Genomic DNA, 14,723 nt, shown 5'->3' with positions numbered 1-14,723 from the left:
ATACGCCGGAACACCTTCCGGTCCCCCTTAACATTCTTGTTAGTGGTTTCAGGTCAGCAGCAGTTCATCTCTTATTTGGAGGAGTTTCTTCAGCTCATCCCAGGAGATCACTTTATTGAGGTATATCAATTGGCGCCGTCTGTGGGAACATCGAGCTAAGACGTAGATATGGCAGGAAGAGGAAGAGGAAGGGGAAGAGGAAATGTGGCGGATATGATTGTAGATCAGCTCAGTCAGTTCATCACTCAAACGGTGCAAGCGGCCATGGGTCACAATCCACCACCTCCTCCCGTGGGTCAGCCAAACCCAATGGATGCGGTGTGGGAAGAGATTAGGAGACTAGGTCGGCAAGTAGGAGGTCGGCCTGGGCCTATACAAAGGGAAAGTCCTTTTGCTCGGGCTATTTTAGATGAGGAACTCCCTGCAAATTTTAAGCAGCCTACTTTAGGGGAGTATGACGGGAGCTCAGATCCGGAGGAACACTTGGGGAGATTTGAAAATGCAGCCTTGTTGCATAGATATTCAGATGCAATTAAATGTCGGGTCTTCCTCACTACTTTGGTAAGGTCAGCCCAGCAATGGTTCAACCTTTTACAGCCTGGTAGTATTCAGAGTTTCAATGACTTCAGCTCAGCTTTTCTACACCAGTATGCGAGTAGCAAGAAATATTTGAAGACTTCTCTCAGTTTGTTCAATATGAAGCAATCTGAGGTGGAATCGTTGCGGGAGTATGTTCAGCGCTTCAATACAGCAGCTCTGGAAGTACCTGCTGCCACGGCGGACACCTTGGTCAACTCTTTCACTCAAGGGTTGAGAGGAGGGGAGTTTTTCAGATCCTTAGTCAAGAAGCCTCCTTTGACTTATGATGAGCTCCTTAGTAGAGCTGAGAAGTACGTGAATTTGGAGGATGCACAGAGGCAGAGGAGACAGGAAGGAACGTCTGGAAGTAAGCCTAGTGCCAAGGTGGGAGCAAAGGCCGAGGGAAAGACAGAAGGAGGAAGGAAGAGGGTGGCAGAAGAGATGAACAGGGCCAAAGGACCCTACCCCTATGTACCCCTATCGGTGAGCCTGGAGAAGGCAATGCAAGTATGTGAGGATAGGCGAGCACTTGTGAGGCCCCGCAATGCTGAGAAAGGCCCGCGGTTACCGCCATCTGACAAGTTTTGCGATTTTCATCAGGAGTATGGGCATATCACCAATGATTGTCAGAGGCTAGGTGAGGAGGTTCAAAGGATCATGTATGATGACCCTCGAATCAGAGCTGAGCTGACTCAAAGAGCAAATCCTCCTCGCCAAGGCCGAGCTCCTCAATGGAGGAATCAAAGGAATGAAGATAGAGAGAATCAAGGTGATCATCAGGGAAGAGCTTCTCCAAACGGTCGAGGAGATAGGGTGCAACAGATTGCAAATCATCCCGATCGGGGTGTTATCCATATGATCTCCGGGGGTAGTACGGATGGAGATTCGGGAAGGGCTCGCAAAGCTCACGGGCGTAGGTTGGAAAATTTTGAGGTAAGTTCGCAACTCAGCTGTCCCACTGACCCGAACATCAGTTTCGGAAGGGAAGATTTAAAGGATGTGGTGCTACCTCATAATGATCCCCTACTGGTCACTTTGACCATAGCCAATTATGACGTGGCTCGTATCTTTGTGGATACTGGGAGCTCAGTAAACATTATCTTTAAAGAAACTCTGGACCAAATGAAATTGGAAGGATTTGAATTGGATCCAATCACCACAGAGTTGTATGGGTTCACGGGTCATGCTCTGCAACCATTGGGACAGATAGTGCTCCCCTTGTCCCTTGGGAGTGGAGAGCAGAGAGTAACCAAAATGGCTTGCTTCACCGTGGTGGAGGCACCATCCTCTTTCAATGGAATATTGGGGCGCCCTGCCCTGAGTGATTTCCGAGCCGTGGCATCTACCTATCATCAGAAGTTGAAGTTCCCAAGTGGAAGAGAAGTGGGGGTTGTTCGGGGTGATCAGAAAGCAGCTCGGTTATGCTATGTGAATGAGGTAAGGATTGATTCAAAGAAGAAGAAGAGGGAGGTAGGAATGGTTTCAATAGGTCGAACATTGAAGACACACGGACAGAAGGTGCTTCTGATGTCCGAAGAAGGTCATGAGAAGGTGGAATTAATCCCGGGAGCTCAGATTGTCAAATTAGCTGCTGATCTGAGCCCATCAGTGAAGCAAAATTTGGTTGGTTGCTTAAGGAAGAACAAAGATGTTTTTGCTTGGTCTGTATCGGAGCTCACAGGGGTCAGTGCAGAAATTATGGTTCATCGATTAAATATTCTTGCGGGAGTAAGACCGATAAAACAGAAGAAGAGACACTTTGGTCCAGACAAGGATAAAGTCATTAAAAAAGAGGTAGAGGAACTTCTTAAGGCAGGACACATTAGGGAAGTGCAATTCCCTACCTGGTTATCCAATGTGGTCCTTGTCCCTAAGAGTTCAGGCAAGTGGAGGATGTGTGTTGATTTCAGGGACCTAAATAAGGCATGCCCAAAGGATTGCTATCCCCTGCCTCGAATTGATCAATTGGTTGATTCAACGGCAGATCATCAGTACTTATGCTTCATGGATGCATATCAAGGGTATCATCAAATTCCTCTGGTGGAGGAAGATCAGGACAAAGTAAGTTTCACCACCTCTCATGGAACTTTTTGTTACAGAGTGATGCCTTTTGGTTTGAAGAATGCAGGGACCACTTATCAAAGACTCATGGACAGAGTGTTTGCCTCCCAAATTGGCAGAAATATGGAAGTTTATGTAGATGATATTCTGGTAAAGTCTCAGGATGATGTGGGGTTGCTGGCCGACCTAGAGGAGACTTTCTCGACTTTGAGGGCTTATCAGGTGAAGCTTAATCCGGAGAAGTGTGTGTTCGGAGTCAGGGGAGGTAAGTTTTTGGGGTATATGGTTACTGAGAGGGGCATAGAGGCCAATCCTGAGAAGGTGCAGGCTATTCGATCCATGTCTGCTCCCCGTAACTTGCAAGAAGTTCAAAGGTTGGCAGGAAGGATTGCAGCCTTGTCTCGATTTATATCAAGATCAGCCCATAGAAGCTTACCTTTCTTCAAGGTGCTTCGCAAAGCCAAGAAGTTTGAATGGGATGATGAATGCGGGAAGGCATTTGATGACTTAAAAAGTTACTTAGCTGAGCTCCCTGTGTTGGCTAAGGCAATTCCTGGTGAACCATTGTACATCTACTTATCAGCTTTGGAAGGGGCCGTTAGCTCAGTACTTATTAGGCAGGAGAGAACAGCTCAACACCCTATCTATTTCTTCTCACATGCCCTTAAGGGTGCAGAACTTCGGTATTCAGAGGTGGAAAAGTTAGCATTAGCCTTGGTTATGACAGCAAGGAAGCTCAGACCTTACTTTCTATCACATCCTATTGTGGTGCTAACCAACAGCCATATTGGGAGGATATTAACTCGAGTTGATATTTCGGGAAGGTTGGTAAAGTGGACTACGGAGCTCAGTGAGTATGATATCCAGTATGAACCAAGGACGGCCGTTAAGGCCCAGCGTTAGCTGATTTCCTTGCCGAAACGAGACATATGGAAGCAGAGGATTTGTGGAAAGTATACGTTGACGGCTCTTCTAATAGTGAAGGATGTGGGGTGGGGGTGTTTTTGATCTCCCCTCGTGGAGATGAGATCAGATTAGCAGTTAGGTTGGATTTTCGAGCTTCTAATAACGAAGCAGAGTATGAGGCTGTGTTGATTGGCCTCCGAGCAGCTAAGCAAGCTGGGGCAGCTCGGGTGCACCTCTACTCTGATTCACAGTTAGTAGCCCAGCAGGTAAATGGAACGTATGAAGTCAAAAATGAAAAGCTGAAGGAATATATGAGGACGATAGAGGAAGCTAAGGGTTTCTTTGATGAGGTGTTGTTTGAACAAATTCCGAGGGAGGACAATGAAAAAGCAGATTATCTCGCCAAGATGGCTAGCTCACTTCATAGCTGGAAGACCAGGAAAGTTGTTGTGCAAGTGGAATTGACACCCTCTACTGAGCTCTCACCATTAGCTCAGGAAGAGAGTGACTGGAGAAAGGAGCTCTTGGATTACATAGAGAAGGGGGAGTTACCAAAGGATCCGAAGAAGGCATATCGGTTGAAACAGAGGAGTCTCCGCTTTGTGATGATGGAGGGAGTTCTTTATAAGAGGTCATTTGCCGGACCTCTTCTCAAGTGTATAGGCCCCAAAGAAGCTCATTATGTCCTAAAGGAGATACACGAGGGGTGTTGTGGTAATCATTTAGGGTCTTATTCTCTAGCTCGTAAGGTTCTCTTGGCGGGATATTTTTGGCCCACTATTCTGAAGGATGCCATAACTTTGGTGACTTCTTGTGATAGTTGTCAAAGACATAGTAGACTTCAGCACCAACCAGCAGCGTTAATGAAAGGGATAGTAGCAGCATGTCCTTTCGATCAATTGGGAATTGATATTGTGGGTCCTTTCCCTCCAGCCCCAGCTCAAAAGAAATTCTTGTTGGTTGCCATTGATTACTTCTCTAAATGGGTTGAGGCCGAGGCTTTAGCTCGAATTACTGAAGGGCAAGTCTTGAAATTTCTGTGGAAGAATATTGTGTGCAGATTTGGAGTACCACGTAAGCTCATATCTGACAATGGGAGGCAGTTTCAAGGGGCTCGAGTGCATTGGTGTAAAGAAATGAAAATTCAGCAACACTTCACATCTGTCCATTATCCTCAGAGTAATGGTCAGGTGGAGGTGACTAATAGGTCTTTGGTGCAAAGCTTGAAGACGCGTTTAGGCCAAGCCCAGGGAAATTGGGTGAAAGAGCTCCCTAGTGTGTTATGGTCATATCGTACCACACCAAGAATTGGAACTGAAGAGACTCCATTTAGTATGGTGTATGGAAATGAGGTCGTCCTGCCAGTAGAAATTGAAGAGGAGTCGGCTCGGATCATTTTCTATGATGAAGAAAATGGAAAGAGAAGGAGGGAAGACTTAGACTTTTTGGGTGAAAAGAGAGAAGCTGCTGCTATCAGGATGGAGGCATACAAGAACAGGATAGCTCGGTCCTATAATCGTCGGGTGCGCAGGAAGGATTTCCAGGTAGGAGATTTGGTGCTGAGAAAAGTTCAGGAGGTGGCTGTAGGGAAGCTCGACCCTAAATGGGAAGGACCATACAAGGTGGTGATGAGGCTCAGTTCGGATGCTTACTACTTGGAGGATTCAAAAGGAAAGATGTTGAAGAGACCTTGGAGCGCTTACAATTTACGCAAATATTATTCTTAAATGTTGCAAGTTCAATTTTCCTTTAAGTTGTAATTTGTACAAGCTACTTTCTACGTTTATCTATAAGCAGTTATTTTTTCAGAAATATTGATGTAAATGTGCCTCAGCTCATCACCTTAGTCACGCTCCTTGAGCCCCTGACTTTGGTTCAGCTCATCACCTTAGTCACGCTTTTTAAGCCCCTGACTTTGGTTCAGCTCATCACCTTAGTCACGCCTCTTAGGCCCCTGACTTGGGTTCGGCTCATCACCTTAGTCACGCTCCTTGAGCCCCTGACTTTGGTTCAGCTCATCACCTTAGTCACGCTCCTTGAGCCCCTGACTTGGGTTCAGCTCATCACCTTAGTCACGCTTCTTAAGCCCCTGACTTGGGTTCAGCTCATCACCTTAGTCACGCTCCTTGAGCCCCTGACTTGGGTTCGGCTCATCACCTTAGTCACGCTCCTTGAGCCCCTGACTTGGGTTCAGCTCATCACCTTAGTCACGTTCCTTGATCCCCTGACTTGGGTTCAGCTCATCACCTTAGTCACGCTCCTTGAGCCCCTGACTTGGGTTCAGCTCATCACCTCACGCTCCTTGAGCCCCTGACTTGGGTTCGGCTCATCACCTTAGTCACGCTCCTTGAGCCCCTGACTTGGGTTCAGCTCATCACCTTAGTCACGCTCCTTGAGCCCCTGACTTGGGTTCGGCTCATCACCTTAGTCACGCTCCTTGAGCCCCTGACTTGGGTTCAGCTCATCACCTTAGTCACGCTCCTTGAGCCCCTGACTTGGGTTCGGCTCATCACCTTAGTCACGCTCCTTGAGCCCCTGACTTGGGTTCAGCTCATCACCTTAGTCACGCTTCTTAAGCCCCTGACTTGGGTTCAGCTCATCACCTTAGTCACGCTCCTTGAGCCCCTGACTTGGGTTCGGCTCATCACCTTAGTCACGCTCCTTGAGCCCCTGACTTGGGTTCAGCTCATCACCTTAGTCACGTTCCTTGAGCCCCTGACTTGGGTTCAGCTCATCACCTTAGTCACGCTCCTTGAGCCCCTGACTTGGGTTCAGCTCATCACCTTAGTCACGCTCCTTGAGCCCCTGACTTGGGTTCGGCTCATCACCTTAGTCACGCTCCTTGAGCCCCTGACTTGGGTTCAGCTCATCACCTTAGTCACGCCTCTTAGGCCCCTGACTTTGGTTCAGCCCTTTGCCTTAGTCTAGTCACCTCGACCCTGATTTTCGGGCGCAGTTCAGTTGCGGGTCACTTCATAGTGGTCTCATGTAGATGAGCTGGCGGTCCAGGAATATTGGCTGGGGAGCTCGGGAGCCCAATTAGGCAATCTGAGAACACATTTTAGGTCAGGTCGGAAGTTTGGTTCCAGAGGCTCAGCTCGGCTCCGGCAGCTCAGCTCGGCTCCTACAGCTCAGCTCGGATTCCGGGTGTTAGTTTATTTTTAAAAACAAGTACTTTGCTCCTCTTAGGGAGCTCAGCTCTGTTCAACGCCTCCGGGTGTTAGTTTATTTTAAGACAAGTACTTTGCTCCCCTTAAGGAGATCAGCTCTGTTCAGCGCCTCCGAATGATTAGTTTATTTGTAAATCCGTACTGTGCTCTCTCCGGGGAGCTCAGCTAAGCTCACCTTCGGGAGTTAGTTAATTTTTAAGCATCTATTTTGCCTCCCTTCAGGAGCTCAGCTAAGCTCACCTTCGGGAGTTAGTTAATTTTTAAGCATCTATTTTGCCTCCCTTCAGGAGCTCAGCTCGGCTCACCTTCGGGAGTTAGTTAATTTTAAGCATCTATTTTGCCTCCCTTCAGGAGCTCAGCTCAGCTCAACTTCGGGAGTTAGTTAATTTTTAAGCATCTATTTTGCCTCCCTTCAGGAGCTCAGCTAAGCTCACCTTCGGGAGTTAGTTAATTTTTAAGCATCTATTTTGCCTCCCTTCAGGAGCTCAGCTCGGCTCACCTTCGGGAGTTAGTTAATTTTTAAGCATCTATTTTGCCTCCTTCAGGAGATCAGCTCAGCTCACCTTCGGGAGTTGGTTAATTTTTAAGTATTTATCTTGCCTCCCTTTCAAGAGCTCGGCCACCTTAGGGAATTCGGCTCGGCTACCTAGAGATCAGCTCATCTCAAGGCCTTTCAGGTGTTGTTTTATTGTTAAGTGGTTATTTTACCTCCCCTTAAGGAGATCAGCTCGGCCACCTAGAGGTAAGCTCAGCTCAATGCCTTTTGGGTGTTCGTTTATTTTTAAGTGTTAATTTTGCATCCCTCCAGGGATCTCGGCTCAGCTCATTTTAAGGTGTTAGTAATCGCAACTCAAATTGTGATAACCTAAAAGAATAATAATAGAACTGAGTTTGCATAATCTGACAAAAATTTAAATGTTTACATCTCCAAAAACCCTAAATTAACTCTCATTCTCTCCCTCGCCCTCATCCTCACCCTGTTCATCTGCGCCCCCATCCTCTTTTGCTGCCTCTGCTGAGGTAAGGGAGAGGGCAAACCCGTCTAGGTCCAGGAAGTCTACAGGGGTCCCTTTAGGAGGATAGCCTGCCGCCCTGAACTGCTGAGTGCAGCCGTCGAACCCTTTGGCCAGATAACCATAGGCTTGAGCAGCCACCTCGTCCATATACTCATCAGACTTCAAGAATGCCTCCTTGAAGCCTTCAGCTCCCTTGGAAAGCTCAGCTCGGGAATCTTCCAGTTCTTGAAGGGCCTGAGCAAGTTGATCATGGGACCCCTTGAGTTCACCCCGAAGATTCTCCTTCTGCACCTCGGAAACCCGGAGGTCATTTTGATGCTTCAGCCGCTCAGTTTGGAAGCCCATCCTCATTTCCTCCATCTGGGCTCGGAGATTGGCTACCTCCTTCTCATAACCAAGCTTCGCCTCCTCCGCTAACTGGCTAAGCTCAGCAAAATGAGCTTCATAACCTCGGGCATCCTTAGAAAGTTGCTTTCGAGTCATGGAAGCTCGGAGGGACATCTCGGCGTTCAGGACAGCAGCCTAGGAAAGGAAAAGAACAATTAAAAGAGAATGCAAAAGAAGAACATAAAGTACTGAACAAAGGAAGGTTACCTCAGCTGAGGCAGTGTTAGAACGTTGCATCAGCTCAGCCCATCCAAGGCTTTTCACATAATCGGCATCAGCCTGGGAAATCATATCCCGGAGGACTGACCCAGCCGTGGGAGTAGGCCCGACCCCCACAATGCGCAGGGCATCGTGGTACATTTCGAAGAAATTGGTCCTGCACCGGACCACGGGAGTCTGAGGCTTCTCCGCCCTGAACTGACGAAAGGGCGCCACCTCCGAAATAAAAGACTTCCCGGAGTCCAGCTCCACTACCTCCGGGTGAGGGCTTGACGGTGCCCGCCTTTTGGAGCCTTTGGACGGGGTGGCAGAAGGCTCCGGCTTGCTGGTGGCCCGTGGTGAAGGGGCTTTAGATTTGGCTGAGCTCCCTGCAGCTCGGCTCCCTGATGGGGCAGTTGTTTTCTTCTTCTCCAACATTCTCCTCATGGCTGAGTCCATAACCCTTTTTTCTGCAAGAGACATAGGGAAGGTCAGGACAAGAAATGAGATAGCATAATATTAGTAAAGCAGAGCACGGGCGGGGGAAAGGCCGTACCTAAGTTTCCTCGAATGGAAACATCTGCCGAGCTGAGCTCATGGTGGCATAGCAGGTCCTCTGCCAAAAGGGCAGAGACATCAAAGCACCTTCCCCCTATAGCCCTTTGGGCTCCGATAAACAATTCCCCTTGACGAAAGCCCGGGGTGGGAACAGGTAGGAGGGGGAGAACATCCCTCCAAGCAGAACATATGTCCCAATCGTCAGAGGGACATACAAAAAAGAAGGCATTTTTCCAATTTTTATTGGAGCTGGGAGAACCCTTAAAAAATTTACAGTTGGGTCGGCAGGAAAAATAAAAGGGGCCCTCCTCAGAACGTTTGGGCAGCAGGAAGTTACAAATGGTAAAACAGTTAACTTCAAAGCCCAGAGTCCTAAAAAGAACTACAAAACTACAAAGAGTTCGGAAGGAGTTGGGGGTGAACTGTCCTAGGTGAAGCTCATAATATCGGCTGAGCTGTTGGAAAAGTAAGGGGAGGGGAAATCTAAGACCTGCCTCCAGCTGATCTAAATAAAAAGTATAAAATCCTGGAGGAGGGTGGTTAGCTCGGTCTGTGGGGTCAGGAATGATAAACTCGTAATTTTTAGGGGCGTGGGATAGAGCTCTTATCTTGTCCTCATCCGAAGCATCCAGCTCGGAGGGGTATTGCTCATACCACGGCACCACAGGGGCTTCAGGGTCGTAGCCCAGGTCATCATCCCGAGCAGGGGATGATGCGAAAGCAAGATCCTGGCCTGTAGGCTCTCCTGCAGTAAGAGTGAGGGAATCAAATCGATCCACCTCAGCAAATACTTCGTCTGAGCTTCCAGAATAAGCTCGGGAAGAAGTAGCCATGAGGAGTGTTTACTTACTTAGGGAGCTCAGAAACTTTGAGAAGGGAAGAAAAGCAAAGGAGCTCGGAAACTTTGAGAAGGAAAGAAAAGCAAAGGAGCTCGGAAAAAGAAAGGAATCCAAGAGAGAATTCACAAAAACAAGAGACGGAGAAAGTAAAAATGATATTTTTACAGTGAGGCCTATTTATAGAAAGTTCGGATCAATCCAGGTCATTGATCTTGGGACAGGTGGACGGCTCAGATCGAGTAGAATTCAAAAAATTACCGTTACATAGTACTTGCCGGAATGACAGTTGGGCTCGGTGAGGCACCTTAGCTCGGCATCCACTTAGGGTCATCTCAACATAAAAACGAATTTCGAGTCTTTGACCTCAATTCGACTTTTATGGGAGGGACTTGTGATACCCCGATGAGGAAATCACCTCAGCGCAAAGACGACCCTAAGGTAAAGATCAATCCTTAGATAGACAGGATGGTCCAGGAGGTCGGCTCGGGAGATCCTTCGAGCTCCTCCACCACCATCACCCAGCTCGGGAGCTCAGTCAAGCTCCTCCACCACCATCACCCAGCTCGGGAGCTCGGGAGCTCGGGAGCTCAGTCAAGCTCCTCCACACCATCATCCAGTTCAGCTCGGGAGCTCAGCTCGGGAGCTTAGGACCTCCTTCAAACTCCTCCACCATCATCTCCATCTTAGGTTGGGAGCTCTGGAATTCATCTCAGCCCCGATGTCAGTAGGGAGTTAGCTCGGTAGAGGGGTTGGACAACCTTGATGAGCTAGCTAAGATGTTAGGATCAGTGCTCGGGTTGAGTTCAGGGGTTCAGCAATAGATCACTCATCCCTTTTCCATATGACCCCAGGTAGTATAGCGTCCTCATAATAACAGTTCAGCTCAGATTAAATGTTTGTCATTTCCTTTGTCAGACAAGATTCGGGCGAGATCTCAGCCTAAATATTCGGGATTGTGATCCCGGGATTTGCGGATTCTTGATAAGGAAGGTAGGCGCTAAATCCGGAGCTCTCTCCTATAAATATCAGGTTCATTTTCATTATTTGCATCCTAATTCTTCACTCGTGGGCACACACCACTCTCTATATTTTCGCTATCCTAGCATCTGACTTGAGCGTCGGAGGGGATACGCCGGAACACCTTCCGGTCCCCCTTAACATTCTTGTTAGTGGTTTCAGGTCAGCAGCAGTTCATCTCTTATTTGGAGGAGTTTCTTCAGCTCATCCCAGGAGATCACTTTATTGAGGTATATCATACATGATCACATCACTTACCAACAATTTCTCTAACTTAGATTATACAAAGGCTTCTTGAAAAAGAAACAGCTGCTCCGCGTTTTTCTTTCATGAAATACAAGTGAATCCAACCCAAAGGCGTTATTTAAAGGGAAGCAAATGTAATTTTTTGCGGTATAGCTGGTAAAATAACTCAAGTCAAATGATTTAATTTGATATATATTTAAATACTATCAGTATCAAATACACTTGAAAATATTACTTTTCAAAATGAAGTTTGACCTAAATTACTCATCAGGACTCTGGAAAAAATAGAAGTCTATTTTTAAATTTTTACAAAGGAAATAGTGTGAATAAACATGCAAAAATGTCATTGTTCTAAATGGCGGTCAAGGTGGCCACCTAGGCACCGCCTAAGCGATAGGCGGCCCTCGACCGCCCCGCCTTTGTTTAAGGCGGTCTTTGAGGCGGTTCAAAGCCATCAGGCGGGCGAGCCGGTCAATGCGGTGAATGATTTTAAAATCTCATTCTACTATCAAAGTCAAATAATTTTAAAAACCAGGCAAAGACAATCAATTTAAAAAATCTAGATAAAATAAAAACACCACTCTCTTTTGCATTTACTTTTGGTTTCAAGTGTCATCCACCATCAGCCACCGCTGCCTCAAACCGCTTCCAGCCGCCCTCCGCCGTTGTCGCCATCAGCCACCACCTTAATTGTCTTGTTAGTTTGCATATATTTATTTGCACTTTGTTTAAATTGTATTATATTGTATGAAACTTTTTTATGCATAAATATTATTTAGTTATATATATTACATAAAAATTTTGACTATTTGTGATTACATTGCATGATTATCTATACTATTTATTAAGTGAAAAGGCCTTAAAAAAATCAACTTGGTCTCTTGGTATGACCTCAATTTGAATTCAAATTATTTGAAAAATAATGGTGAAAAATAAATAATATAAATATATAATTTATTATCTTTAAATTACTTATCATAAACTTATGACTAATATTTAATCCAAAAAAATTTATTTTTTGTTCCCATAAATTTATTAAATTTTTTTAAAAAACATTAATTTTAATTAAAAAATCAATTTTTTCATCACACACAACGGGTGTACAAATAAGCTAGTATATAATTACCTATGCAATAGCTAAACAAATTCAACCGCCTAGGCGGTGGGCGGTCACTTACCGCCCCGCCACCGCCTTCCGCCATTTACAACATTGCAAAAAGCCTATTAAGACCGCCTACCGCCACTGTCTCCCGCCATTTACAACATTGCAAAATGCCTATTAAAACACAACGGCTGAACACTCTAAATTACTAAATACACTAGAAAGCATCAGCAATAAAGTCCGCTTAAATTAAAAATAGAACTCGATCATTCATAATCACGAATAATCTATCGTAGTTCACTTCAGATCAACACTAGTAGAGAGAACATTTGTCCAATGATTAGAAAAATCAAACCAAAAACTGGATTCAATTTACCGACTACAAAATGAGAGGATATAAATTTGGCAATCGCTAAACTCAATCAGCTTACATAAACAAGTTGGGCCTGGATGCTTTGTACGTGGTCTTGAGCTTTCTGCTTGGCGGCCTCACCTTCCTAAACACCAAGGGAAACTTGATCTTCGAGTCATGGAATTGCTTAGTACTCTCCCTCTTGCACAGCTTAGCGGGAATAGTTGCAGTCTTAATAATTTGAATGCAATGATGTCGAACTCTGTGGCGAGAAGCCATTTCTGTATACATCTGTTCAACAGCACCGTTCAAGGTAGTATCGCGGTACTCTTTGTACATGTTGTGATATCCAGTTCGACTTTGGTATCGCAGCCAGATTCCATAGTTCTTGATTGTAGTTGGGTTCTTCTCAAAAATCTACAAACCCACAGGGGAAAGACAGATGATGGTCTAAATGTGAATGTCAGCGCAATGATCAACATGTTTTCTCGAGATATCACATAGGAACAACACATTATCGGTATCAAATGAACATGAGATCATTAGAGTATCTATGAAAATGATCCAATAATGTCAGTAAACACAACCACAAACACAAGGGCAGAATTTCTGAAAATATGAATCGAGCATGTGGAATGTTTTTTTTAAAATCCTAATGCTTAATGGAGGAAAGTTACAGCCTCGAACAGTGAGGTAGTCTAAATGGGAGCCGATATCTTTAGATCTGTTTTTATTCAAATCAAATAAACTGAAATGATCAGACAGAAGATTGAACTATTGGATCATTTACCTCATTTATAGCAAGAACCTGCCCGTTGCTCTTTTTCACCTTCTTAAGCTTCCTCAAGAAGTACCTTCACAAATAAAACACTATCAAAAACCCATTTAATGTAATCAATTCAAATCTTTAACTTACCAGTGGGAAGAGCACACATTTAACTACTAAAAGTCTAAATAAAATTGTGTTCATCTAAAAATGTTTCAACAAGTTGCAAAAAAATATTAATGGTAATTAAAGTAAATTACCTATATGATAAGCAAGCTGGGAGTTATCAGAAGTGAGAAGCTTGCAGGAAGTTAAAAATATATAGAAATTAAAACACAACCTATTTTATTTTCTCATCTTACTTATCTTGAGGGTTAGTTATGGATACCACTAAAATATACCAAACCTGGTTTTATAAGGCCAACGTGAGAGATATCACTAAGGTATACCAAAGCCGGTTTTATAAGGTCATCGTGAGAGATATTACTTAGATATTCCACATAAAAAAAACCAAGAAACAAAAAAAAACATTTCATATTATGTATGAAGTCATGTGCCACTGAGAAACATAACTTGCTTCTACTTCAAGACCAGGGCTCGGAAAAAAAAACTGAATACATCCAGCATTAATCATAAAAGATAAGATAAAGGGTTTAGAGCCTAAACAAATCAAGTTGTAATCCAATCAAAATGTCATTCTTCTATATAAAAAATACCGACCAAAATAAAATAAGGAAAATCTATTCCTACTGATCTTTAGAACACTTGAATCCTAGATAGAGTAGATACAGCATTGGGCTATATAGCCAAATAAATGTTAATAAATAAACAAAAGACTCCTGCCATATCAGGACTCCCGCACTGGTACTCCCACAAACATTTCTCTTTTGATTCGCAATTATTCATGGTTTCAGTTGAAGCTTAAATTGGTTTAAAGGGGTCCTAAAAATTTTGAGAACCACCAGGCTTAAACTAAAAATAGACCAATCAAGCCTAGTGAATTGTCAAGGTAACAACTTTTTACATCCAATGGCGTCCAATTGGGAGGCTGGAAATAAAGAAGAAGACGGAGAGTGTAATACCAGAATTTGGACTTGGCTCGGACCTCATTAGTAGCCCAAAGCTTCATGCGGTAGATCTTCGGGTGCGCATCTGTCTCCGTCGGAAGTGCCCTCCCCACGACCTGATACTGGTGGAACTGCTCAAGTACAAAGCCAGTCAATTATTACATCAGGCTTCAAACCCGAATTGCACGAATCAAACACCTCACGCATTGCATATACAAGTATAATTACAAGAACATATGAGTTCAGAGACACGACAGCTAGAGAATCTACAACAAAAGTACCTTGAATGTCACCATTTCCAGTGGATTTCGATGTGCGCCTCGCCTGTAAAAAGTGTTAGGGTTTCAATTTATATATCGTGCGCATGAGAAATGGAAGGAAACCCTACTAAATGGGCTCGTCATTCTATTGGGCCAAAGGCGAATATTGGGCTAGACCATATCAAATATATTATCATGT

The 14,723-nt window shown here is 44.8% G+C and overlaps 2 protein-coding genes across 2 annotated transcripts; one reads left to right on the top strand and one right to left on the bottom strand.

Moving 5' to 3' along the window:
* The first annotated feature begins 168 nt into the window (after positions 1-168).
* On the top strand, positions 169-3,543 carry LOC140860409 (uncharacterized). Its single transcript, XM_073263426.1, has one exon. The coding sequence runs from the start codon at positions 169-171 to the stop codon at positions 3,541-3,543; it is 3,375 nt and encodes a 1,124-aa protein (XP_073119527.1).
* An 8,780-nt stretch (positions 3,544-12,323) lies between these two features.
* Positions 12,324-14,605, bottom strand: LOC140864385 (large ribosomal subunit protein eL20y). Its single transcript, XM_073268539.1, has 4 exons — positions 14,546-14,605; positions 14,280-14,395; positions 13,222-13,285; positions 12,324-12,848 (listed from the first exon to the last, which is right to left on the bottom strand). Exons 1-4 carry the CDS (start codon positions 14,558-14,560, stop codon positions 12,507-12,509), a joined length of 537 nt encoding a protein of 178 aa, XP_073124640.1. The 5' UTR covers positions 14,561-14,605; the 3' UTR covers positions 12,324-12,506.
* Between the last annotated feature and the right edge of the window lie 118 nt (positions 14,606-14,723).

This window comes from Henckelia pumila, chromosome 4, assembly GCF_033568475.1.
Source record: "Henckelia pumila isolate YLH828 chromosome 4, ASM3356847v2, whole genome shotgun sequence".
NCBI classification, from domain to species: Eukaryota; Viridiplantae; Streptophyta; class Magnoliopsida; order Lamiales; family Gesneriaceae; genus Henckelia; species Henckelia pumila.
This window is presented reverse-complemented; position numbering and strand designations above follow the sequence as displayed.

What these genes read in the sequence shown, in the direction of transcription:
- LOC140864385 (XM_073268539.1), bottom strand. An exon ending in CGAGCCAAGTCCAAATTCTG is followed by an intron (nt 13,286 to 14,279) that starts GTATTACACTCT and finishes TTATTTGTGAAG; the next exon opens with GTACTTCTTGAGGAAGCTTA. An exon ending in AGGTTCTTGCTATAAATGAG is followed by an intron (nt 12,849 to 13,221) that starts GTAAATGATCCA and finishes GTGGGTTTGTAG; the next exon opens with ATTTTTGAGAAGAACCCAAC.
- LOC140860409 (XM_073263426.1), top strand. Translation starts at nt 169, where the DNA reads ATGGCAGGAAGAGGAAGAGGAAGGGGAAGAGGAAATGTGGCGGATATG.